Genomic DNA, 27242 nt, shown 5'->3' on the forward strand with positions numbered 1-27242 from the left:
TGATAGACTTGTAGACTTGCATGGTAGACTTGCATGGTTAATCTCTGTATCAATGTATCCATGTATGTTCCAGGTCCACTCTCTGTTCCTGATCTAGCATCTTCTGCGCATGTGCTCAGCTAGCAAACACCGCCATGACACTGCTCACTAGCATGGTGTGGAATATTATTATCTCTTGGAAAGGCTGGCTCGGAGTTGTCTTTTCTCTAACAGTGTGTGGTGGATCAGTTATAGGCTGGGGGACGGCTGAGAAACAGGTCCAGATATGCAGTGGATGACATTATGAGATGTAGGAAAACATTTAGAAAGACTCCTTACACGTCTTTCATCGGAAGTAGAAAAATTATTAGGACTCTTAACCAACAATAAGTAAACCCATGTTGTACTAAACCCATGTTGTACTAAACCCATGTTGTACTAAACCCATGTTGAACAAACCAGAATGTGTTTAGCGTTTTGTTGAAAATAGAAAATCGTGAGAGGACAATGCCTCAAAATTCTGACCTTTTTTAAATGATGTATTTTAGGGGGTTTTAGTTCAATGAGGTGAACTTGACCCATTAACAATTTGACTGTACAATGTTATCGGTTGGCATCGGTAGATCCCATATATTTTCTTTGGTGGAAAATGTAAACAAATAATCATTGTTATATAATTCACGTGATTCAGTGTGTGTGTGTGTTGTCTTTTAAGATTTTTGGAGCTATGCCCCAGAGCTATTAAGTTATGCCACATTATAGCCTGCTTTGTAGAACATGTCTCTGTTATTAAATTTAGGCTATTGTTACTTCAAGTTAAATATAGTCAAGTTAAAGATACTGACATTACTGGAAATCTCAAAGGCTGGGGTGGTAAGTTAAATTTCCATTTACCAGTGCTGGATAAATGGACACAGACTATATCCCAGAAATACTTTTGAGATCACCAAACTAGTTAAAGAAAATATAAAAACAAACGTCAGTCTGCCACCAATAAAAGCACACCAGGTTAGTGTTTCTACATCATTATTCAGTCTGACTACTGGGGAAGGGTTATTATAGGACTAGCTCTATTAATAGGGAGAAATTCTAAAATTGAGATGTGTATTTGGACTGGATCCGTGGGCACATCAGAGCAGTTGTGGTATGAGAACAGCCTTGCCACTCAGCCCCAAGAGGGAGGTGGTAGCTAGCTGGCTCTGCGCATGAGTGCGTGTGTGAGCATGAAGCATGTCTGTCTATGTGAATGTCTGTCTATGTGAATGTTTGCCTGCCTGCCTGCCTGCCTGCCTGCCTGCCTGCCTGCCTGCCTGCCTGCCTGCCTGCCTGCCTGCCTGCCAGCCAGCCAGCCAGCCAGCCAGCCCCCTCCTCTCTCTGTGTGTGACCTGCAGGCCTCTGGTCACATTTCACACCAGTGTGTCACATTCCTAGTTATATCAGAGGGTTATATACCTCTTCCCTGAGAGGCAGCCAAGCAGCACACTGATTGTCCATGTTGGGGTTCTGGACATGAGACAGGTTACCAGGCCTCACATTCCTACAGCCAGTCTCCAATCAAATCAAAGTTTATTGGTCTCCATGGGGATCTTCAGTAATGCCCTGAATCACTGCACTTCACTGTGGAATTTAGCTGTTTTACCTTCATTTCAGACAGCAGTCATTGTATTGGGGTGGCAGGGTAGCCTAGTGGTTAGAGCGTTGGACTAGTAACCAGTTGCAAGTTCAAGCCCCCGAGCTGACAAGGTACAAATCTGTCGTTCTGCCCCTGAACAGGCAGTTAACCCACTGTTCCTAGGCCGTCATTGAAAATAAGAATGTTTTTAACTGACTTGCCTAGTTAAATAAAGGTAAGAGAAAAAAAAAAGAAAAAAAATATATATATATAAATATATATATATATATATATATATATATATATATATATTTGACTGTTGGGACGGCACAACACACAATACCTCTCTGATATTGAAATGTGTAGCCTATGACCATGGTGTGGGGTTGGGCTTGTCACACCATTCTGCCCAGTACACTGGACCAATGACGGCAGTCCACACTGCAGGTTCACATGTAGAAAAAGAGGGAGGATCCGATCCGTCTGCTGGCTGGCCACAACAAGTCACATCAGTCTAAAGGCTCTCTAAATTCAGCGTAGACATATTTAATGGTTCAACTATATGCATATAACATTTACAGAGTCCCCCCCCCCCTCACTATTACTACTACAGCAGCAGCTCCAGTGTCTGACAGAGCAAACGGCTGGTGACTCACACTGCAAACCTCTGATCTGGCTGTGGAGAATAAATACACCCCTCTGCTGGTCGGTTGTGGAAGTGTTATCTTTTTGCTTTACTGGTTGGAGACTAAAGTCTCCCTCCCCGAGTCTCAATCTGCCTGGTATGGAATTTGCCAAGTGGCAGGATGACCGCTAGCTAGTGCCATCTTGAGAATGTTTACGGTCTGATTAGTTTGACAGGAAATGTATGGTGAAACATGTAGTTGGCTGAATTCACAGACAGATAACATAAATCTAATGTCTCAAATGCAGCACCCAGTGAGGTTTTGGTATTTGACAATAGTTCTGGTTTGAGAATGTTTCAGAGTTGGTAGGCTGATGTTTGGTAATTCTGGGTACTGTGTGGGTTTCGGTCATCTGTCTCTCATGAATGAAGAATATTGTTATATTTCTTGGAGTATTGTCCATTTGGGTATAGTACTAATTATGTATTTCTGTCAGTTGTATGCACAATATACTCTATAAATATCACATTGTGTCCTTTAATATCTGTCAATAAATGTGTAATCCTCTTTTACAGCTTTCTAGAAAAGATTGAAATTGTGAAGCAGAGTGACTACTCTCCTACTGATCAGGACCTGTTGAGATGCAGAGTACTGACTTCGGGGATTTTTGAGACAAGATTCCAAGTAGACAAAGTCAATTTTCAGTGAGTTTGAAATGGCAGCCATTTTTCTTCAAGATGAATACCCTAGTTAACTGTTGATCCCTCTGTGTTTCTACTACTTGTTATCAGTGGATATATTGGGCAGTAAGTAACTCACTGTCTTTTCTCCTCTCCCAGTATGTTTGATGTTGGAGGTCAGAGGGATGAACGCCGAAAGTGGATTCAGTGTTTTAATGGTAAGGTCTCTGCACCATCTAATGCTGTTGTATTTCTACCTACAATAGTGTATAAGCAAATGGCATGTGATACATCCACCTTCACATCCATGTCCAGTATCATGTCTAACCCAGTGGTGGTTATCTCCTTGTCTGTCTGTCTGTCTGTCTGTCCCTCCAGATGTGACAGCCATTATCTTTGTGGTAGCCAGTAGCAGCTACAACATGGTGATCCGGGAAGACAATCAGACCAACCGGCTGCAGGAGGCCCTCAACCTCTTCAAGAACATCTGGAACAACAGGCAAGACCTCTCTGTCCTCTACCACTTTCAGTTCTCTCCCACTTACAAAGCCACTCCTGTCCTTGACATACTGTTGTTTTGTGTGATTCCCAACCACAGCAGTTGCCGATATGGATTGTTGACCTTTTTATGCTAATTTAAAATGTCATTGATTTGAATACATCCACTTCAACTCCCTTTGTTATTGTTTCTCTCCTCAGGTGGCTACGGACCATTTCTGTCATTCTCTTCCTGAACAAACAGGATCTGCTAGCAGTGAAGGTGCTTGTGGGGAAATCTAAAATTGAAGAGTACTTCCCAGAGTTTGGGCGCTACACTACACCAGATGATGGTAAGGGAAACTCTCTACTGGAACTATTCAAGACTGGCAACGTTTCAAGTTTATCTGTAAATGTAACAATTGTAATAATATAACTTTGAACACTTTGGATCACTTTGCGAACTCTTCTCTGGTGAAGAATGAATCTGGTTAACATGGATTATTTTACTGATGGAAATGAAAATGTCTGGTATACAGTGATTAAACAGATTTAACAGATGCTGGTATATAACTGATGTCCACTGGGTTTGATGTCTCTGTCCTTCCCAACCAGCAACACCAGAGCCAGGGGAGGATCCTCGTGTCACAAGGGCAAAGTACTTCATACGTGATGAGTTTCTGGTACATTCATTAATGTCTAGTCACTTTTTTGTTTACCTTTTTGTGTAAGAAACCAAGCATATTGTGAGACTGTAGTAGCACCAAAAGTGTATAGAAGTCAGGCCAATATGCACACAACCATATGTGATAATGAATCCCTTCTCTTCTGTGTGGCCTTTTCAGAGGATCAGCACAGCCAGCGGAGATGGAAGGCACTATTGTTATCCCCATTTCACCTGCGCAGTGGACACTGAAAACATCCGGCGCGTCTTTAATGACTGTCGAGACATCATTCAGAGGATGCACCTACGACAATATGAGCTCTTGTGATGTGAGTGGGAGGAGAGACTCCCAGTGTTCTGCCTATCCTTGATCAGTTAGTCCCCTCGTCACTCAACCAGCCCTCCCTTCCATCCTGAAAAACAAACACCTTCTCCTGGGGACGTTGTGTTTCAAAGTAAGAAAGTGACAGTGCAGCCAACAGACTCCTAAACACAGTACTGTACCTGTAACAAACCAACAGACTCCTAAACACAGTACTGTACCTGTAACAAACCAACAGACTCCTAAACACAGTACTGTACCTGTAACAAACCAACAGACTCCTAAACACAGTACTGTACCTGTAACAAACCAACAGACTCCTAAACACAGTACTGTACCTGTAACAAACCAGGACTGCTAAACGCGCCACTGCACTTTGAAACTGTGCTCAGGACTGCAATGTGCAATCCGTGGCTTTTTTCCTCGTGCACTCTCGCTCTCAAAAACAAACGCAAGGAAACCCTCTCTCATTTTCAGTGTCTCACATTCATTCTTCTACTTGGAAATATTCCTCTCACACACACACACACACACACACACTATCTTCAGTTACTCTGGCAAGAGATGTCCTCGAGAGATGCAGTATGTACAGTACGGAAAAATGGAGGAATGTAACCAATAAAGAAGCGGGTTGTGAGCACGTTCTGCCAGGGGATGGATGGATGCATGTAGAACTGAGTGTGACTCGGACACAAGACTGTCACATGACTTGCTTTTCTGGAATCAATGAGGAAAATCTCAACATATAATACATGAATTCATGCATACAGTGAACGTCATGCAGTGCAAAAAAATCCAAGCTATATATATATATATATATAGATATATATAGATAGATATTTATATATGTGTATATATATATATATACATATTATATATTCCTGTAATAACACAAGTCAACTTTTAAGTTTGTTAGTTCCCCATGTTGTGTGTTGGTGTACACTGTGTGTGTGATCTGCCTTTGTGCACCATTTAACCCTGTTTCCTACCTCCCAAATCACCCCGTCTATTCTCCTTCTCCCTCCCTTCCCCCTCCCTTCCCCCTCCCTTCTCCCTCCCTTCCCCCTCCCTTCCCCCTCCCTTCTCCCTCCCTTCCCCCTCCCTTCTCCCTCCCTTCTCCCTCCCTTCCCGCTGCTACCAGACTCCAGCTCACAAAACACAGAACTATTTTCCACACCTGGGGATTGTAGACCGACTTTATTTAACAAGGAAAGAATGACCACAACACACGGAAATAAAAAGTTGAGGGAGCAAAGGACAGACATGACACACACACACACACACACACACACACACACACACAGAGTCCTGTCCTCATCACTTACCCCTACACATCCCTGTCCCTGCCACCTCTCCTGTCTCCCAGCCTCCGAGCATTCAGTCTGTCTGTCTTTATTTTACTGCTGGACTATTATTCTTGTACAGACTGTAAAATGTATTATTTTGTACAACTTTATTGAACAAAAAATTACTTGTAGAAGATCCCTGTGCCTTGATCACGACTGTACGTATAAAATGAGCTAAGAGCTAAGATGTAAGGTATGTTTCACTGCGCTGTACAGCTAGGCAAGCCTCAGCCGCCCTGGGTAGGGGTGAGGTGAGGGGACGAGGCTGCCATCTGTTGCTTAGTTACCATTTTCCCACATTTGTTTGTCCGTTGATTAATTTGTTTTGCTTTACTTTCCTATGATTTTATATATAATAGAATTTAAGAAGGAAAATTAGCAGACATCCCATCCTAATGTTTTGAAGTAAAATATATTAAACCCTAACACAATTGAATATATATAAAATATATTTCAGATTGTATATTTTATATGTATGTTATTCTCTATAGTATCTCCATTGTGAGCTCTCTCCAGGTTTTCTTAGTTTTTTGTCACCAACATCGGCCTACATTTAATCTGGGTGTAATGGGAGGAGTTTATACTCATTTGTATTTCTTTTTTTAAGCTTTAACTCTTTTAAAGGAGAGGATAATATCCAAATGCAAAACATTGTTTGTTTCTACATAAACCTAATTATTTTTGCTTAAAAAAATAAGAAAAAATGTATTAGTGTTTGGTTCATTTTTAGTTCTGCCTTGCAGAGGCTGAGTACCATTTATTTTTCGAAGCTATCATTTTCTGTCATGTCCATATTCACCAGACGGAGCCTCTTCTATTTCTGCAGCCTTGCCCTACTACCAGGTGACAACCAAGATGACCCTCTCTGTACTATAGAAAATGACAGTACACATTCAGCCATATGACTATGCTCTGCCATGGCTCTGTGATTTACAAATGCATAGGAGTATTTATGTATTTATTTGTCAACTTTTGCCAGATTTGAACATGAGAGTACACTAAGCCTCACTCTTGAGGCATAGCCCTTGCCTTTTTCAAATGGTGGTACTGTGACAGTGGTGGGAAACCAGATTTCAGCTATTTTGTTAATTTAGTATAGTTATGTTGATGTCTCCTGTGTTTTCCTAGCCCAACTCGCTGCAGCAATAAGTGAGTGTAATTTTAGCACCAAAAAACACCTGGCTTTTTTTATTTTTACATTGAGTGTTTTCAATGTATGTTGCTTTTCCATGTGTCTAACACTTCTTGTACATTTTGTACAAAGACTTAAATTACGTCTGTAAAAGCAGAGTGTTACACTGTCTGAGTAAAACACACACACACACACACACACACGGGATAGGAAGCTTTGTTCGGGTACAACAACTGGATAGATCATGAGTTCAAGTTTCAACTTTTATTTGCCACGTGCACACAGGAAACAACAGGTGTACAGTGAAATTCTTACATTGAGAGCTCTTTCCTAACAATGCAGTGATAATCATAGAAAAAATAGAATAAAAAATGAAAGTTAGAATAAAAGCCACACAAGAACTACGATGAGAGTTAAAGAACACGAGAATGCAAGTACAGTGCATTCGGAAAGTATTCAGACCCCTTGACTTTGTCCACATTTTGTTACGTTACAACTTTGTTCTAAAATGGATGAAATAAAACATTTTCGTCATTGATCTACGCACAATAACCCATAATGACGAAGTGAAAACAGTTTTTTTAGACATTATTGCAAATGTATTACAAATAAAAAACAGATACCTTATTGACACAAGTATTCAGACCCTTTGCTATGAGACTCGAAATTGAGCTCAGGTGCATCCTGTTTCCATTGATCATCCTTGAGCTGTATCTACAACTTGATTGGAGTCCACCTGTGGTAAATTCAATTGATTGGACATGATTTGGAAAGGCACACACCTGTCTATATAAGGTCCCACAGTTGACAGTGCACGTCAGAGCAAAAACCAAGCCGTGAGGTTGAAGGAATTGTCCGTAGAGCTCAGAGACAAGATTGTGTCGAGGCACAGATCTGGGGAAGGGTACCAAAACATTTCTGCAGCATTGAAGGTCCCCAAGAAAACAGTGGCCTCCATCATTCTTAAATGGAAGAAGTTTGGAACCACCAAGACTCTTCCTAGAGCTGGCCACTTGGCCAAACTGAGCAAACGGGGGAGAAGGGTCTTGGTCAGGGAGGTGAGCTCTGATAGAGTCCCAGAATACCTCTGTGGAGATGGGAGAACCTTCCAGAAGGACAACCATCTCTGCAGCACTCCAGCAATCAGGCCTATATGGTAATGGCCAGACAGAAGCCACTCAGTAAAAGGCACATGACAGCCCGCTTGAAGTTTGCTAAAAGGCTCCTAAAGGACTCTCAGACCATGAGAAACAAGATTCTCTGATGAAACTCTTTAGCCTGAATGCCAAGCATTCAGGAGGGAATCTGGCACCATCCCTAAGGTGAAGCATGGTGGTGGCAGCATTATGCTGTGGGGATGTTTTTCAGCGGCAGGGACTGGGAGACAGGATCGAGTGAAAGATGAACAGAGCAAAGTACAGAGATGCTTGTTGAAAACCTGCTCTAGGGTGCTCAGGACCTCAGACTGGGGTGAAGGTTGACCTTCCAACAGTACAACAACCCTCAGTACACTGCCAAGACAATGCAGGAGTGGCTTCGGGACAAGTCTCTGAATGTCCTTGAGTGGCCCAGCCAGAACCTGATCGAACATCTCTGGAAAGACCTGGAAATAGCTGTGCTGTGACACTCCCCATCCAACCTGACAAAGTTTGAGAGGATCTGCAGAGAAGAATGGGAGAAACTCCCCAACTACAGGTGTGCCAAGCTTGTAGCGTCATTCCCAAGACTCGAGGCTGTAATCGCTGCCAAAGGTGCTTCAACAAAGTACTGACTAAAGGGTCTGAATACTTGTGTAAATGTGGTATTTCAGTGTTTTGTTTTTAATACTTTTGCAAAAAATTCTAAAAACCTGTTTTTGCTTCGTCATTATGTTGTGTGTAGATTGATTAGGGAAAAAACTATTTAAACAATTTGAGAATAAGGCTATAACGTAACAAAATGTGGGAAAAGTCAAGAGTTCTGAATACTTTCCGAATGCACTGTATATACAGGTCAGCGCCAGTACCTTACTGGAGTGGATGAGGTGGGTTTATATGTGTAAAAAGAAAAGAAAAGTGGATGAACAATGAGCTCCAAAAGAATTGTGACACTTCTGTTTTTGTTTTGGCTCTTTTGAAATGATACGAACAATGACTATGGTTAAAGTGCAGACTGTCAGCTTTCATTTGCGGGTATTTTCACCCATATTGGGTCAACTGTTTAGAATCTACAGCACTTTTTGTACGTAGTCTACCCCCCCCCCCCCCCCCCCCCCCCCTCTTTCAGGGGACCAAAAGTATTGAGACAAATTCACATAGATGTGTACTAAAAAGGTAAATATTTGGTCCCATATTTATAGCACACAATGACTACACCAAGCTTGTGACTACAAATTTGTTGGATGCATTTGCTGTTGAGTTTCAGAAATGAGTGGTAAATAATGTATTGTGTCATTTTGGAGTCACTTTTATTGCAAATAAGAATATAATATGTTTCTAAACACTTACATTAATGTGGATGCTACTATGATTACTGATAATCCTGAATTAATCGTGAATAATGATGGGTAAGAAAGTTACGGACACACAAATATCATACCCCCGAGACATGCTAACCTCTCACCATTACAATAACAGGAGAGGGTAGCATTTTGGAGGGGGGTAAATTATACACTAGATGGCCAAAAGTATGTGTACACCTGCTCGTGGACCATCTCATTCTAAAATCATGGGCATTAATATGGAGTTGGTCCCCCTTTGCTGCTATAACAGCCTCCATTCTTCTGGGAAGACTTTCCACTTAGATGTTGGAACATTGCTGCAGGGACTTGCTTCCATTCAGCCACAAGCATTAGTGAGGTTGGGCACTAATGTTGGGCGATTAGGCCTGGCTTGCAGTCGGGCATCCAATTAATTCCAAAGGTGTTCAATGGGGTTGAGGTCAGGGCTCTGTGCAGGCCAGTGAAGTTCTCGACAAACCATTTCTGTATGGACCTCGCTTTTTGCTATTGTCATGCTGAAACAGGAAAGGGCCTTGCCCAAACTGTTGCCACAAAGTTGGAAGCACAGAATCGTCTAGAATGTCATTGTATGCTGTAGCGTTAAGATTTCCCTTCACTGGAACTAAGGGGCCTAGCCTGAACCATGAAAAACAGCCCCAGGCCATTATTCCTCCACCAAACTTTACAGATAGCACTATGCATTCGGCAGGTAGCGTTCCCCTGGCATCTGCCAAACTCAGATTTTTGTTTGTTGGACTGCCAGATGCTGAAGTGTGATTCATCACTCCAGAGAACGCGTTTAGCGGCAAGCTTTACGCCACTCCAGCCGATGCTTGGCATTGCGCATGGTGATCTTAGTCTTGTGTGCGGCTGCTCAGCCATGGAAACCCATTTCATGAAGCTCCCGACAAACAGTTATTGTGCTAACGTTGCTTCCAGAGTAAGTTTGGAACTGTGAGTGTTGCATTCAACGACAGACGATTTTTACGCTCTTCAGCACTGCTCTCCCATTCTGTGAGCTTGTGTGGCCTACCACTTTGCGGTGGAGCCATTGTTGCTCCGAAACGTTTCCACTTCACAATAGGAGCATTTACAGTTGATCATGACAGTTCTAGCAGGGCAGAAATTTGACAAACTGACTTGTTAAGGTGGAATCTAAGCACGGTACCAAGTTGACAGTCACTGAGCTCTTCATTACGGGCCATTCTACAGCCAATGTTAACTATGGAGATTGCATGGCTGTGAGCTTGATTTTATACGCCTGTCAGCAACAGGTGGCTGAATTAGCCGAAACCACTAATTTGAAGGAGTGTCCACATACGTGTATTCCACAAAGTGAATTTATGCCTCTAACTTGCTCACTCGTCATTATTCATGATTCATTCAGCATTATCCGTAATCATGGTATCATCCACATTAATGTATCAGTGTTTAGAAACATATTATATTCTTATTAACAATAAAAGTGACTCTAAAATGACACAATACATTACTCACCATTCATTTCTATTTGGCACAGCAAATACATCAAACATTTCTAGTCACAAGCTTGATGTAGTCATTGCGTGCTATGACTACGGGACCAAATACTTAACTTTTTACAACTTCAAAACAAATATAAGTGAATTTGTCCCAATACTTTTGGTCCCCTAAAATGGGGGGGACTATAAACTAAAAGTGTTGTAATTTGTAAACGGTTTACAGGAGAGGGTAATACACCCTCATATTAAAGCTGACAATCTGCACTTTAACCTCATAGTCATTGTATCATTTCAAATCCAATGGTAATATGCAATATACATGTAAACAGGAGTAAGAGTGACCAGTAGCTGGATAAATACTATTCGTAATGGCAATCAATGGACAGCAGCGTATTGGAATAATAAATCTAATCACATTTTAGTCTACACTCTTTTCCAGAGCAACTTACAGTAGCTTGCATACATTTTCATACTGGTCCCCTGTGGGAATTGTACCCACAACCTTGGCATTGCAAGCACCATGCTCTACCAGCTGAGCCACACAGAACCCAATAAACATTTTAGCAGCAGTGTAGGTTGTGTCTGAGTGTGTAAAGACCTGTGGATGGTCATAGAGTCTGTGAGAGGGAGTAGTTGTTAGCCATTTTTTTTACCTTTCTTTAACTAGGCAAGTCAGTTAAGACAAATTCTTATTTTCAATGACGGCCTAGGAACAGTGGGTTAACTGCCTTGTTCAGGGGTAGAACGACAGATGTTTACCTTGTTAGCTCAGGGATTCGATCTTGCAACCTTTCGGATTACTAGTTCAACACACTAACCACTAGGCTACCTGCCACCCCGCAACATTTAACAGTCTTAACGGCAGGGGATAGTCTGTTTTGTCTGAGCATTGATGCACCGGTACCTCCTGCCGGATAAGAGCATGGAGAACTGTCCATGTCTTGGGTGGTTGGAGTCTTTGGCTATTTTTGGGACCTTTCTCAGACATCGCCTGGCATGTATGTCCTGGATGGATGGGAGATAGCCCCACAGTGATGCGCTGGGCGGTCCGCACCACCCTCTGTAGAGCTTTCCAGTTGCAGGTGGTGCAGTTGCCATATCAGATGGTGATACAACCAATCAGGATGCTCTCAATAGTGTAGCTCAACCCCCCTGTAGTCCACGATCAGCTCCTTGATCATCCTGACGTTGAGGGAGAGAATGTTGTCCTGACAGTTCTCTGACCTTCGCCCCGTAGGCTGTCTCATCGCTGTTGGTGATCAGGCCTACCAGCATCGTGTCGTCAGCAAACTTGATGGAGTTGGAGTCGTGCGTGGCCACACACTTGTGGGGAAAAAAAGGAGTACAGGAGGAGTACACAACTTCCTTGTTGAAGGTCAGCATGGCAGAGGTGTTGTTGCCTATTCTCAACACCCACGGTTGGCCAGTCAGGAAGTACAGGATCCAGTTGCAGAGGGAGGTGTTCAGTCCCAGGGTCCCAAACTTGGTGACGAGCTTAGAGGGCACTATGGTGTTGAACGCTGAGCAGGGAGCTTCCTGGTTACATCACCTACACTTATTAAATTATTTTAGTTCCGCAAACCTATAAGGGCTAGTGATGAGCGGTTGATTTTGGACCGTCTCTGAGACTAAGGCTCTCTATAGCTTTAAGGTCTCCGGAATTAATGTTGTATAGATGATCATCAATGGTGTGAGGCAGTTATCATCTGTTTGTCCAATCAGCTGTCAGCTTCGCAACAGGATCCGCAAACCTTGCATGTTGCCACAGTTTCATAGCATGGAACATTTAGGAACTGGTCAGTTATTCCGTAGCCTGACCTATTATAACTTTTAAAACGTAACTCCGTGGAAGATGAAGTCTTATTAGTAGTCTTATTACTCGCCTGGTAATTACTTAAACAAAGAATATCACAGAGATTTGACCAGCTGAATAGTATTGCATTACTAGGCCAAGATTGCATCTAAAGAGACTTCATTTCCTGGTCTCCTTTTCTTCATCTACACTGATTTCAAAGAAATGTAGAGGTCACAGCAAATACCAGGTAGACACTAGGCAGGTAACCAACACAATATGTTCACCTGTGTTCAGATTAATGCAGATGAACGAGATGGATGGATTTTAAACTATTGACATTCATCCCAGGTAATGTGTAAAGAATTATTTCGAAGTCCTGCCATCGCCGTCCATGTCACTGAGTCAAAGACAGTACAGTTAGAAAACAGTCACAAAGACCTTACTGTCACAATGAGATATTTCACCGGATGTATAAATGTGAAGCATCCGGTGTGATGAGATGAGAGGATGCCCAGTGGCTGTCAGTGAGGGAAGATGGAGCGTGATGGATTTTGGCAGACTTTCTGCAAATTCTCTTATCATTGAAACATTTAATCTCAATACAGTTTTCCGTTTCCAAAACAAGAGTCTGTTATGAATAGAGTGGGCTAAGTTTGGTAGACTTTACCCTTTGCCAAAGTCACACAAAAAAGCGTTCTTTCGAAGCATTGCATGGGCGAATTTAGTTATTGCACACGCGCACTTCACAGAGTAGTCGTTCCCAAACGGAAATATGGAAATTTTGCTAGAACGCGCCAATAGGATCTCGCTAACTCGTGCTTGGCTCTGCCCACCCCCTTGCTTGTTCTGCCCACTATGATTTTTATGCTCCCACTGGAAACGACAGGCTCTGTCTCTGGTCTCTCTTGAGTTAGTTATAAAAATAGGCTAAAACTGATTCTCCAATAGAAATCCCCGATCACACTTGTAGGCGATGTCATGGCGATGTTGGCAAGCAAAGCTCATGCGACGAAACACGTCAAAAGGTCTCTCGCGCCGAACTGCGCATGTGCATGCCTTCAAATCGAAGGTAGTCTTTCGACAGCTGTTTTTACGAAAATGAAAACGTGTCAGTTTGTCATTTTCACGGGGTTGGAGTAATATGTTCAACTACTTAAGACATTGTCTCGAATCTAGGTTGTGCCTTTAATTTTCTCGAAATCTAACAACCAAGGACGAATTGTTCACTTCTGTCATTGACTTCTGAAACTCCAAACCCCGGCGTGGTCTGTTTAGTAAGCGTTCCCGGAAGTCTCGCGATGTTGCGCCTCAGGTTTCACATGACTGGGCAGGGGCGCAGCCATGGGTGGGCCTGGGAGGGCATAGGCCCACCCAATTGGGAGCCAGACCCAGTCAATCAGAATATGTTTTTATCCCCACAAAAGTGCTTTATTACAGACAGAAATACTCCTCAGTTTCATCAGCTGTCCGGGTGGCTGGTCTCCGAAGATCTCGCAGGCGAAGAAGGCGGATGTGGAGGTCCTGGACTGACGTGGTTACACGTGGTCTGTGGTTGTGAGGCCAGTTGGACGTACTGCCAGATTCTCTTTAACGACATTGGAGGCAGTTTATGGTGGAGAAATTAACATTAAATTAGTTAGTACGCTAATTGCATGCTCCTTCAAAACTTGAGACGTCTGTGGCATTGTGTTGTGTGACAAAACTGCACATTTTAGAGTGACCTTTTATTGTCCCCAGCACAAGGTGCACTTGTGTAATGATCATGCTGTTTAATCAGCTTCTTGAAATGCCACATCTGTCAGGTGGATGGATCATCTTGGCAAAGGAGAAATGCTCCCTAACAGGGATGTAAGCACATTTCTTCGCAACATTTTTGTGCATATGGAACATTTCTGGGATCTTTTATTTCAACTCATGGAACATGGGACCAAAACTGTACATGATGCATTTATATTTTTGTTCAGTATATATAGACAGTATGGATAGTATATGAATAGAAAAGGTGTGTAAAGCAGTAGTTATATAGGATGAGCCATGACTAGAATACAGTGCAGTGGGGCAAAAAAGTATTTAGTCAGCCACCAATTGTGCAAGTTCTCCAACTTAAAAAGATGAGAGAGGCCTGTTATTTTCATCATAGATACACTTCAACTATGACAGACAAAATGAGAAAAAAAATCCAGAAAATCACATTGTAGGATTTTTAATGGATTTATTTGCAAATTATGGTGGAAAATAAGTATTTGGTCACCTACAAACAAGCAAGATTTCTGGCTCTCACAGACCTGTAACTTCTTCTTTAAGAGGCTCCTCTGTCCTCCACTCGTTGCCTGTATTAATGGCACCTGTTTGAACTTGTTATCAGTGTAAAAGTCACCTGTCCACAACCTCAAACAGTCACACTCCAAACTCCACTATGGCCAAGACCAAAGAGCTGTCAAAGGACACCAGAAACAAAATTGTAGACCTGCACCAGGCTGGGAAGACTGAATCTGCAATAGGTAAGCAGCTTGGTTTGAAGAAATCAACTGTGGGAGCAACTATTAGGAAATGAAAGACATACAAGACCACTGATAATCTCCCTCGATCTGTGGCTCCACGCAAGATCTCACCCCGTCGGGTCAAAATGATCACAAGAACGGTGAGCAAAAATCCCAGAACCACACAGGGGGACCTAGTGAATGACCTGCAGAAAGCTGGGACCAAAGTAACAAAGCCTACCATCAGTAACACACTACGCCGCCAGGGACTCAAATCCTGCAGTGCCAGACGTGTCCCCCTGCTTAAGCCAATACATGTCCAGGCCCGTCTGAAGTTTGCTAGAGAGCATTTGGATGATCCAGAAGAAGATTGGGAGAATGTCATATGGTCAGATGAAACCAAAATATAACTTTTTGGTAAAAACTCAACTCGTCGTGTTTGGAGGACAAAGAATGCTGAGTTGCATCCAAAGAACACCATACCTACTGTGAAGCATGGGGGTGGAAACATCATGCTTTTGGGCTGTTTTTCTGCAAAGGGACCAGGACGACTGATCCGTGTAAAGGAAAGAATGAATGGGGCCATGTATCGTGAGATTTTGAGTGAAAACCTCCTTCCATCAGCAAAGGCATTGAAGATGAAACGTGGCTGGGTCTTTCAGCATGACAATGATCAAACACACCGCCCGGGCAACGAAGGAGTGGCTTTATAAGAAGCATTTCAAGGTCCTGGAGTGGCCTAGCCAGTCTCCAGATCTCAACCCCATAGAAAATCTTTGGAGGGAGTTGAAAGTCTGTGTTGCCCAGCAACAGCCCCAAAACATCACTGCTCTAGAGGAGATCTGCATGGAGGAAATACCAGCAACAGTGTGTGGAAACCTTGTGAAGACTTACAGAAAACATTTGACCTCTGTCATTGCCAACAAAGGGTATATAACAAACTTTTGTTATTGACCAAATACTTATTTTCCACCATAATTTGCAAATAAATTCATTAAAAATCCTACAATGTGATTTTCTGGATTTTTTTTCTCATTTTGTCTGCCATAGTTGAAAATTACAGGCCTCTCTCATCTTTTTAAGTGGGAGAACTTGCACAATTGGTGGCTGACTAAATACTTTTTTGCCCCACTGTATGTAAACATTATGAAAGTGACCAGTGTTCAATGACTCTATGTACATAGGACAAAGCAGTATCTAAGGTGCAGGGTAGTGGTAGTCGGCTAGTAACAGTTACTAAGGTTCAGGGCAGGGCATTGGGCGGAGGCCGGCTAATGGTGAGTGTTTAACAGTCTGATGGCCTGGAGATAAAAGCTGTTTATCAGTCTCTCGGTCCCAGCTTTGATGCACCTGTACTGTCTCCTCCTTCTAGATGGTTAGCGGGGTGAACAGGTCGTGGCTCTGGTGGCTTAGCCAAATTTCTTCAGCCTCCTGAGGTTGAAGAGACGCTGCTGCGCCTTCACCACACTGTTTGTGTGAAGGGACCATTTCAGGTCATCAGTGATGTGCACACAGAGGAACTTGAAGCTTTTGACCCTCTCCACTGCGATTCTACAGACCCTACTGAGATCTTCCCCGCCCCACTTTTACATTTGCACAAAGAATTGCTTTTCCTGTACAGGCACCCCATTTTAATCTGTTTGACCACAGTAAAAGGCCAGCAACAGTCAGTATTGTTCAGAGCCTCATGAAATGACACCATATAAATATTCTACAGACCCTACTGCTCTCTACCCTTCTTTTACAATGGCACAAGGAATCAATTTGCATTGGAGGCATTTTGTTTTTTATATTGGAACATGTTTTAAAACCCAGATTTAATGCAAATGTCACTTAAATATTAACAAATATGAATCATTGTTACTGTTTAGACAATTATTTTACATACATCACGAATAAATATAGTTTGAACATATTCTACTATTACTTAGGGACTTTTATTTGGAACGTTTCAGAAATTACGTGACCCGGAAGTACTTTTTCCAATGTTGCTGACGAGATCCTGATTTGCTCAGGCTGTGTGTGTGAAAACATGGCAGGCATGAGTGCAGCAGGTCCTGGGTCGGCTTCGGCTGCTGGACCGGTTCAACAAGGACTTAAAGAAGCCCTGATTGAGACGTTGACGGCTATCCTGTCCCCGGTTCAAGAAGTGCGAGCAGCCGCGGAGGAGCAAATAAAAGTGTTGGAAGTGACAGAGGGTAAGCATGGATGCTAGCATTGCGAGACCAGCTGATGAAGAGAGTGGAATGGCATGATAACTTCCATGCATATGGGCCTTTACGGAAAGATACATTCTAGCTAGCCAGCCAGCCACAGCATACAACACAATTACTGTCATGTTACTTAATACTGTTAACGTTCGCTCGCTATGATAAAACAGAATATGTAGCTAACTAACTAGTTAAGATGTTCTCTCCTATTCAATTGGCTAGCAAGTGGCGCAAATTAATCCAGCTAGCTAACTTATTCCAACTAGCTAGTTAGCAACTAGCTAGTTAGCTGACAGACAAACCATGTGTGTGAAGCGCACTCTACCTCCATAATCCTTGCTTGCTTGTTAAATTTAGCAGCTTTTTGATTCCATTTTCTGTGAAGTATGTCAACACATGACGTGGTGGACCAATTCAATCAAGAAGACACTGCCTGAAATTAAAATGGCAATTTGACTAATACAAAGAGCTAGCTAGCTAGATGGGCTGACCGTATACAGCAGATAAGACGTTTCTTAGTTAACGTTAGCTAGCTAGTTACCAAATTACTTGTGTAATGTTATCTCGGGCCTTGCGTTCCACTTGTAATTACAGAAGAACATAGTGTTGATGAATCTATAATCAAAGCTCAAATCGTTTTAGGGTCGCTATAGCAACCGTTCGATTTGGAATGTCACGTTTTCCCGCGAATATGATTCCGTAGTATTCCCGCCTTGCTGCTTCAAGCCTTTGTACACTGACATACAATATTTGTATAACTAACCCTGTGCGGACATCATCAGTGCTTTTGACAACTTGTTTAAATTTTTTCAGCAAAACAACGTATTGTTCCTTGTTCCCCTTTGAATAAATTAATTTTCCATCTGTCAAATACTGCACACGCCCTTTTACCCAATGCATGTTGAACGAATTATAGCTACTATATATAGTTATAATTCTAGACCTTCAGTTACATACCATTAAATTAAATATTCCCCATGTAATGTTAATAGGGAGCTAACATGGCTGTCATAGAATGTTGAAGTGTCATGTATATGCTCCATCATAATGCAGAAAGCGCATTGGCCCAATTCTAAATACATGGTTCTAGCTATATAGCAAAGTGTAGTAACTAGCTAGCTACCCAAAATCAGCTTGCCACTAATCCAAAGTACAGTGAGGGGTGAAAATAGGGACAGTGTGTACAGTGCCTTTGTCTGTGGCGTTCCTCCAGCATGACAAAAAGGCTGATTGTGCAGGCTGTCTGTCGGGATCCACTGTAGTGTCACAGAAGCAAGAATGGGCCCGGCAGGCCTCTTTCTGAGGGAGCTACTCTATGTATAGCTAGAGCTGTCAGCACTAACATTGTCTCTTGGACTCTGATGTCACTCAGTTAAAGCTGGGATAGAGCGTGGCACATTGTAGGGATGAGGTTCTGAGTCTCACTGACTAGCCTAAAACAGATTGGAAGAGTTTTTTGGGGGGAAGAGACGGTGCTTGTTGTAAATGCTCGAATGTGCTTAATCGATGTAAGCGCTGAGCAATTAACCCCCCCCAAAATTTCACTTTTTAAACAACAAATTGGCCCACTGTTCAATTATTTGAATTCCTTTTCATTGCGTTTTTTCCTCAATGTGCAGTTTCTCTAGAGATAAATCATATCAAGCCCAAACTGTGCGATGTAGTAGGGAGTTGTAGTTTCCAACAGGCCAATATTTTACATAGTTTAGCACATAACTTGGTAATTAACTACAATTACCATAATCCATTGTGCGCCTACTTGTCCGGTCTGTGTGGAGCACGGAGACGGAGAGAAGAACGTGCGATGGAGAGGGATAGAGAGCAGTTGCTTCGCAGTATCTCTACCTGAAAATACATGATCTAAGTGATTGATAGTTGGTATTCAGCAGTCATAAAAGTATGCCTTATTTACTTTGATACAGTGATTTTGTCAGGCAGCAGCTCTATAGAGATGATCACTTGGAATTAAATAATAGTTGTCGAACAAATGACCATAACAACTGAAATATTTTATTGAAGTAATGTGAATAAATTGTGGTTAATACGTGATAAGCAGTAATGGGCAGTCACTACCATCATGGGACTTTTAGTAATTGTTTTATTCCCACCATGCGTAGTGCACTTAATGTAAAAAATAATAATAACAATTGAAAACCGTGTTTAATATAATTCATCTGACCTCAAATCAATAATCACTCAACACTAAATGTGATATGTATGTTTTTTTTCTTCTTCAAATCAAAGTCATGAATCCAATCATAAGAATATTTCTGACATTTTGTCCCTTCCTTGCATGCCCGTCATAGTTTCCGGAATTGCACGTCATGTGAGGCTTATGTGATCTGATGATTGATGTGTTCTTGATGATCTGTCCACTGTGTTGTTGCTCCATTTGTGTTGGAAGAGTTTGGAGTCCACCTGGCGGAGCTAACTGTGGACCCTCGGGGAGCTCTGGCCATTCGTCAGGTTTGTAAGCAGAAACTGTCATTCTTCTTCTATTCTAACTCTAGAAGTATTCTAGCGCTCTAATTCTATGTCTATTGTGTATGTGAGACCACATCTCTGTATCTCCTTTACTCTACTATATCAATCAATTATACGTATGTGTGTTTTGTCCAGTTGGCCTCAGTCATCCTTAAGCAGTATGTGGAGACCCACTGGTGTTCCCTATCTGAGAAGTTCAGACCCCCAGAGACCACAGACCGGGTAAGCAAAGCAACACGTCATTCTTCCTACTAAACAAAATGTATCATTTTTGATGGCTGACTATTTGAAAATATTTTGAGAAAGAGGAGTTACAAAACCACTGATGCTGCCTAAAATATCTCTCTTTCTCCTCTCCAGGCCAAGGCAGCCATCAGGGAGCTGTTGCCAGGAGGCCTGAGGGAGTCCATCAGTAAGGTGCGGTCCAGTGTGGCATATGCTGTGTCGGCCATTGCCCACTGGGACTGGCCCGAGGCCTGGCCTCAGCTCTTCACCATCCTCATGGACATGCTGGTCAGTGGCGACGTCAACGCAGTGCATGGGGCAATGAGGGTCCTCACAGGTACACGCACATCCCAAATTGACCCCTTTTCCTGTGCGCCGTTCCCACTCTTAACTGTTTGTATGCATGGATCTCAGTGTATTCACATAATTCTTCTGGCTTTTTCTCACAGAGTTTACCCGTGAGGTGACAGACACTCAGATGCCTCTGGTGGCTCCGGTGATCCTGCCTGAGATGTACAAGATCTTCTCCATGATGGAGATCTACAGCATCCGTACCCGCTCCAGAGCCGTGGAGATCTTCTCCACCTGTGCCAACCTGATCTGTGCGATAGAGGAGCTGGAGAAGGGAGCAGCCAAGGCCCTGATCTTCCCTGTGGTGCAGCAGTTCACTGAGGCGTTCATTCTGGCCTTGCAGATGCCTGATGGACCCTCCTCAGACAGCGGCCTCAAGATGGAGGTCCTAAAGGTGAGAAGATTACCACAAGGATTTATACGCTAGATGAGGTTGGCCTTATGGGTTCTGTAGGTCAGATGTTATAGGTTGTCCTGATCCAACCTTCTTTTCACCTAATATCTCTTTGCCAGGCCGTGACAGCTTTAGTGAAGAACTTCCCTAAACCCATGGTGTCGTCCATGCAGCAGATCCTGCCCATCGTCTGGAACACCCTGACAGAGAGTGCCGCTTTATATCCTTCACACTGCTGCAACCATGTCCTCTCCACTTTCATATAGCTCAATGTCTATTAATTCCCATAGCTTTGTTTCATATCTGACAATAATGATTGGCAATGTTCCTCTTGGAATGTGACCTATTCACCTAACTGTAGAGGGTGATCAGGTAAACTGGTCTGTGTCCTGAAAATGAGTATTCCTTAACCAGTTGTGCACTTATGTCAGAACAGAGGTCAATTACACAGAGGAGGTAGACGATCCAATTGACTCTGATGGTGAGTGCAACCTTAGTCTTGTTCTTATTTTCATGCATTTAGATCACTTGTTATTGTTCATGATTAATTGAACTTGTAACATATTGATTTAATCATTTTAAATGGGCTGATCTAGAACATACAGTAGATGGATATAGAAAGCATTATAACATACAGTAGCTATAGATAGTGGTATAGAACATAGTGAGCTATTACTATATAATTTCCTCAAGTCCTCTAGATCAGGTGTGTGTGTTGTGCTGTGCTGTGCTGTGCATTCGGAAAGTATTCAGACCGCTTGAAATTTTCCAAATTTTGTTACAACCTTATTCTTCAATGGATTTTTAAAAATTCTCATCAATCTACACACAATACCCCATGATGACACAGCGAAAACAGGTTTATAGACATTTGAGTGAATGTGTTAAAAATTAAAAACAGATACCCCATTTACATAAGTGAAAGATTAGTGGAATCTGTGGGTAGCTGGACAGGTAGGATGACTGACAGTGAAGGTGAACAGGTGGTCACGGGTCAGGTGACAGAGGAATGGATGAGACTGAGGCAGGAATTCCTTTAACCATAATGTGGTATATTTACTGAGTAGTCTGTGCTGCATCACAAAGGAAACAAATAACATGTATCCAATCAAATTCATAATCACAAAGATCAAGTCTTAACAATCATTCATGATTAACATAATTAGGGAATTCCACAATCCAGTTCATTAAGAAGTCAATAGTAATCATCCATGAGTCATATAGGCTCGTAACTATTTATCATAAATCATTGAAAGAATACAAACAGTGAATGGTTATTCAATCTGTAACCCCAATTAGTTTGATATCAAAGTTGATCAGTTAGCAAACAATGACGTTTCTCATTTCACCCGTTCAATTGTCTTCATGTGTACATGTAATTAATTGCATTACATATTAACCATATCGATTGCATAATTGGCCTATGAGGATCGTAGGGCTGTGATCATTGATAATTCACATTACACAATATGTTTGAAGCGTGCGCTCCGCGGTAATAACTATAAACAATAACTGATGGCCCACTCCCCTGATTGCAACAGATAGTTCAGATGAACGGTAACAGCGTCGGTGGAATTACGTGGATTCATGGAACTTCTGGAGCAGACTGAGTTAAGGAAGAGAAAGCAGCGAGATCAGGCGATGGTGTTTTCCTCCTTTTTATGGGGATGAGACCTGTCGGTCATTGCCACCTGACCTAATTAAAGCGCCCCTGGCCAAGCTGAGTAAGTGGCCATGAATTAAATGATTATTCCACCAACTCCATGGGCCTTTTCTACAATAAGTATTCAGACACTTTGCTATGAGACTCGAAATTGAGTCCTGTTTCCATTGATCATCCTTGAGCTGTATCTACAACTTGATTGGAGTCCACCTGTGGTAAGTTCAATTGATTGGACATGATTTGGAAAGGCACACACCTGTCTATATAAGGTCCCACAGTTGACAGTGCGCGTCAGAGCAAAAACCAAGCCATGAGGTTGACGGAATTGTCCGTGGAGCTCTGAGACAGGTTGTGTCGAGGCACTGATCTGGGGAAGGGTACCAAAACATTTCTGCAGCATTGAAGGTCCCACAGTGGCCTCCATCATTCTTAAATGGAAGAGATTTGGAACCACCAAGACTCTTCCTCAAGCTGGCCACTTGGCCAAACTGAGCAAACTGGGGAGAAGGGTCTTGGTGAGGGAGGTGAGCTCTGATAGAGTCCCAGAGTTCTTCTGTGGAGATGGTTGTCCTTCTGGAAGGTTCTCCCATCTCTGCAACACTCCACCAATCAGGCCTTTATGGTAGAGTAGCCAGACAGAAGCCACTCCTCAGTAAAAGGCACATGACAGCCCACTTGTAGTTTGCCAAAAGTCACCTAAAGGACTCTCAGACCATGAGAAACAAGATTTTCTGGTCTGATGAAACAAAAATTGAACTATTTGTCCTGAATGCCAAGTGTCACATCTGGAGGAAACCTGGAACCTCCCTATGGTGAAGCATGGTGGTGGCAGCATCATGCTGTGGGGTTGTTTTTCAGCGTCAGGGACTAGGAGACGAGTCCGGATTGAGGGAAAGATGAACAGAGCAAAGTACAGAGAGGTCCTTGATGAAATCCTGCTCTAGAGCACTCAGGACCTCAGACTTGGGTGAAAGTTGACCTTCCAATAGGACAGTGACCCTAAGTACACAGCCAAAACAATGCAGGAGTGGCTTTGGGACAAGTCTCTGAATGTCCTTGAGTGGCCTAGCCAGAGTGCGAACTTGAACCCATTTGAACAGCTCTGGAAGACCTGAAAATAGCTGTGCTGCAACACTCCCCATCCAACCTGGCAAAGCTTGAGAGGATCTGCAGAGAAGAATGGCAGAAACTCTCCAAGTGCAGGTGTGCCAAGCTTGTAGCGTCATACCCAAGAAGACTTGAGGCTGTAATCGCTGCTAAAGGTGCTTCAACAAAGTACTGAGTTAAGGGTCTGAGTACTGATGTAAATATAATATTTCAGTTTTTTATTTTTAATACATTTTCACACTTCTAAAATTCCATTTTTGTTTTGTCATTATGGGGTGTTGTGTGTAGATTGATAAGGGATAAAATAATTTCATACATTTTTGATGAAGGCTGTAACGTAACAGAATGTGGAAAAAGTCAAGGTGTGTGTGTGTGTGCGCAGTACCAGTCAAAAGTTTGGACGCCTACTCATTCCAGGGTTTTTATTTTTACTCTTTTCTACATTGTAGAATAGTGGTGAAGACACAAACTATGGAACAACACATGGAATTATGTAGTAACCAAATAAGTGTTAATCCAAATATATTTAACATGTTTGATTCTTCAAAGTAGGCACCCTTTGTCATGATGACAGCTTTGCGCACTCTTGGCATTCTCTCCACCAGCTTCACCTGGAATGCTTTTCCAACATTCTTGAAGGAGTTCCCACATATGCTGAGCACTTGTTGGAAGCTTTTCCTTCACTCTGTGGTCAGCTCATGCCAAACCATCGCAATTGGGTTGAGGTTGGGTGATTGTGGAGGCCAGGTCATCTCATGTAGCACTCCATCACTCTCCTTGGTCGAATAGCCCTTAGACAGCCTGGGGGTGTTTTTGGAGTCATTGTATTGTTGAAAAACAAATGCTAGTCCCACTAAGCTCAAACCAGATGGGATGGCGTATCGCTGTGGTAGCCATGCTGGTTACGTGTGCCTTGAATTCTAAATAAATCACAGATGATGTCACCAGCAAAGAACCATCACACCTCCTCCATGCTTCTCCATGCTTCACGGTGGGAACCACGCGTAGATCATCCGTTCATCATCCGTCTCACAAAGCCATAGCAGTTGGAACCAAAAATCTCAAAATTGGACTCATCAGACCAAAGGACAATTTCCACCGGTCTAATGTCCATTGCTCGTTTTTCTTGGCCCGAGCAAGTCTCTTCTTTGTGTCCTTTAGTAGTGGTTTCTTTGCAGCAATTCGACCATGAAGGCCTGATTTCACGCAGTCTCCTCTGAACAGTCGATGTTGAGATGTGTCTGTTACTTGAGCTCTGTGAAGCATTTATTTGAGCTGCAATAGGAGGTGCAGTTAACTCTAATGTACTTATCCTATGCAGCAGAGGTCACTCTGGGTCTTCCTTTCATGTGGCGGTCCTCATGAGAGCCAGTTTCATCATAGCTCTTGATGGTTTTTGCGATTGCACTTGAATAAAGGTTCAAAGTTCTTTAATTTTCCGCATTGACTGACCTTCATGTCTTAAAGTAATGATGGACTTTCGTTTCTCTTTGCTTATTTGAGCTGTTCTTGCCATAATATCTACTTGGTCTTTTACCAAATAGGGATATCTTCTGTATTTCACCCCTACCTTGTCACAATAACTGATTGGCTCAAATGCATTTAGAAGGAAAGAAATTCCACAAATGAACTTTTTTAACAAGGCACAACTGTTAATTGAAATGCATTCCAGGTGACTACCTCATGAAGCTGGTTGAGAAAATGCCAAAAGTGTGCAAAGCTGTCATTAAGGCAAAGGGTGGCTACTTTGAAGAATCTATTTTTTGGGGTTACTACATGATTCCATATGTGTTATTTCATAGTTTTGAATACTTCACTGTTATTCAACAATGTAGAAAATAGTCAAAATAAAGAAAAACCCTTTAATGAGTAGGTGTGTTCAATCTTTTGACTGGTATTCTATATGCATGCGTATGTGCCATTTTAAGAAACGTTTTTATCCAAAGCTACTAAGTCATTGTATACATTTTACATACGGAGGGTTCCGGAAATCAAACCAATTATTCTGGCATTGAAAGTGCCATGGTCTGCCAACTGTGCGTTTTTCTTCCAGGTGAGGTTCTGGGCTTTGAGAACCTGGTGTTTAGCATCTTTGAGTTTGTTCACACTTTGCTGGAGAACAGCAAGTTCAAGAGCACAGTGAAGAAGGCTCTTCCTGAGCTTATCTACTACATCATCCTCTACATGCAGATCACGGAGGATCAGGTACACACTCCCTCACTCCTGTGTATGTGTGAGAGAGACCGTTTTTTTTAATGGTGCTGAGTCTGATGCAGGGTTCGCACAAGGTGCTTGAGATGTTTAAATTGGTTGGTACTTAAAAAGTACTTGAATTAAAATGCGAGGAGAACAGAAAATGATTTAATATGAAAAACATTAGAACAATGTTTTGGTCTTAAATTAATTTCCAGGCAGACGACCAAGTTTTATTTCCTCAATAGTTTCTCACTCTGGTTGCCAGACGAGCATTGGTGAGTCAGCCCTGATGGGGGGAAAGACAATGCTGCATCATGCACTAGCGCCAATTCTACATTGACTTTTTCTCTCCAGAGCTTTTTTGCCTCAATCAAGAGGCAGCTGTGATAATCCGCTTTATCAAGAGGCAGCTGTGATAATCCGCTTTATCAAGAGGCAGCTGTGATAATCCGCTTTATCAAGAGGCAGCTGTGATAATCCGCTTTATCAAGAGGCAGCTGTGATAATCCGCTTTATCAAGAGGCAGCTGTGATAATCCGCTTTATCAAGAGGCAGCTGTGATAATCCGCTTTATCAAGAGGCAGCTGTGATAATCCGCTTTATCAAGAGGCAGCTGTGCTCCTGCCGTTCTGGTGGCTGTTCACGTTCTGTTTTCCCTCACACAGCCCACCAGCTCTTCTGCCGAACCGGTGACACTAAAGCTGCCAGTTGGAATGAAGTCGCTTTTTCGTAGCTATTAATTAGTAGACCCCCAAATACAAAATAAAAATACAATATAGTCATTTAAACTGGAATTGTGTAGTAATGCGAATAGGAAATGTGTGTTCACCGTTGCAAAACTCTGCTCATCTCTACTCAAATTACAACGTTAGTACTGACTTACCACTCGTGTATTTAGTAAATAACTAGTGAATGCTTATTATTGAGTAAAACTTGTAAGGTAGTGATGAATAGTACGTGTTTTTTTCAAGAGGTTGTGGAGATATACTGCCATCTGGTGACGACTACGAACAATTGCGTAAAAGGAACTATTACAAATTGATGGTCTTTGAAAATAAATGTTGGTGCTTGAAAAAGCACTAAAGTTCTTGAATTTGATTTGCCACTGTCTTTACAAACCCATTTGACGTCATGGTTATGTGTTCCTCATCCATAGTCTATGATGTCATGGTTGTATGTGTTCCTCATCCATAGTCTATGATGTCATGGTTGTATGTGTTCCTCATCCATAGTCTATGATGTCATGGTTGTATGTGTTCCTCATCCATAGTCTATGATGTCATGGTTGTATGTGTTCCTCATCAGTAGTCTATGATGCCATGGTTGTATGTGTTCCTCATCCATAGTCTATGATGTCATGGTTGTATGTGTTCCTCATCCATAGTCTATGATGCCATGGTTGTATGTGTTCCTCATCCATAGTCTATGATGTCATGGTTGTATGTGTTCCTCATCCATAGTCTATGATGCCATGGTTGTATGTGTTCCTCATCCATAGTCTATGATGTCATGGTTGTATGTGTTCCTCATCCATAGTCT

At 42.4% G+C, this 27242-nt stretch overlaps 2 protein-coding genes across 3 annotated transcripts in view; both read left to right on the forward strand.

Moving 5' to 3' along the window:
- The window catches only part of LOC110494684 (guanine nucleotide-binding protein G(s) subunit alpha-like), a 48683-nt gene extending 41689 nt beyond the window's left edge, over positions 1-6994 (forward strand). For both annotated transcript variants that reach the window (XM_090206303.1, XM_090206304.1), the window contains exons 6-11: positions 2793-2921; positions 3057-3115; positions 3276-3396; positions 3597-3727; positions 3990-4057; positions 4220-6994. In XM_090206303.1, the coding sequence (XP_090062429.1) occupies positions 2793-2921; positions 3057-3115; positions 3276-3396; positions 3597-3727; positions 3990-4057; positions 4220-4366 (655 nt within the window). In that variant the 3' untranslated portion in view covers positions 4367-6994. The remainder of the gene's footprint in view (positions 1-2792; positions 2922-3056; positions 3116-3275; positions 3397-3596; positions 3728-3989; positions 4058-4219) is intronic.
- Positions 6995-17040: 10046 nt separating this feature from the next.
- LOC110493271 (importin-9) overlaps positions 17041-27242 on the forward strand; it is a 30006-nt gene continuing 19804 nt past the window's right edge. Inside the window, exons 1-8 of the mRNA XM_036950746.2 lie at positions 17041-17271; positions 19688-19749; positions 19903-19989; positions 20128-20329; positions 20442-20737; positions 20857-20957; positions 21160-21218; positions 25561-25712. Of these exons, the coding sequence (XP_036806641.2) occupies positions 17106-17271; positions 19688-19749; positions 19903-19989; positions 20128-20329; positions 20442-20737; positions 20857-20957; positions 21160-21218; positions 25561-25712 (1125 nt within the window). The 5' untranslated portion in view covers positions 17041-17105. The remainder of the gene's footprint in view (positions 17272-19687; positions 19750-19902; positions 19990-20127; positions 20330-20441; positions 20738-20856; positions 20958-21159; positions 21219-25560; positions 25713-27242) is intronic.

This window comes from Oncorhynchus mykiss, chromosome 17, assembly GCF_057628025.1.
Source record: "Oncorhynchus mykiss isolate SJ-2025 chromosome 17, ASM5762802v1, whole genome shotgun sequence".
NCBI classification, from domain to species: Eukaryota; Metazoa; Chordata; class Actinopteri; order Salmoniformes; family Salmonidae; genus Oncorhynchus; species Oncorhynchus mykiss.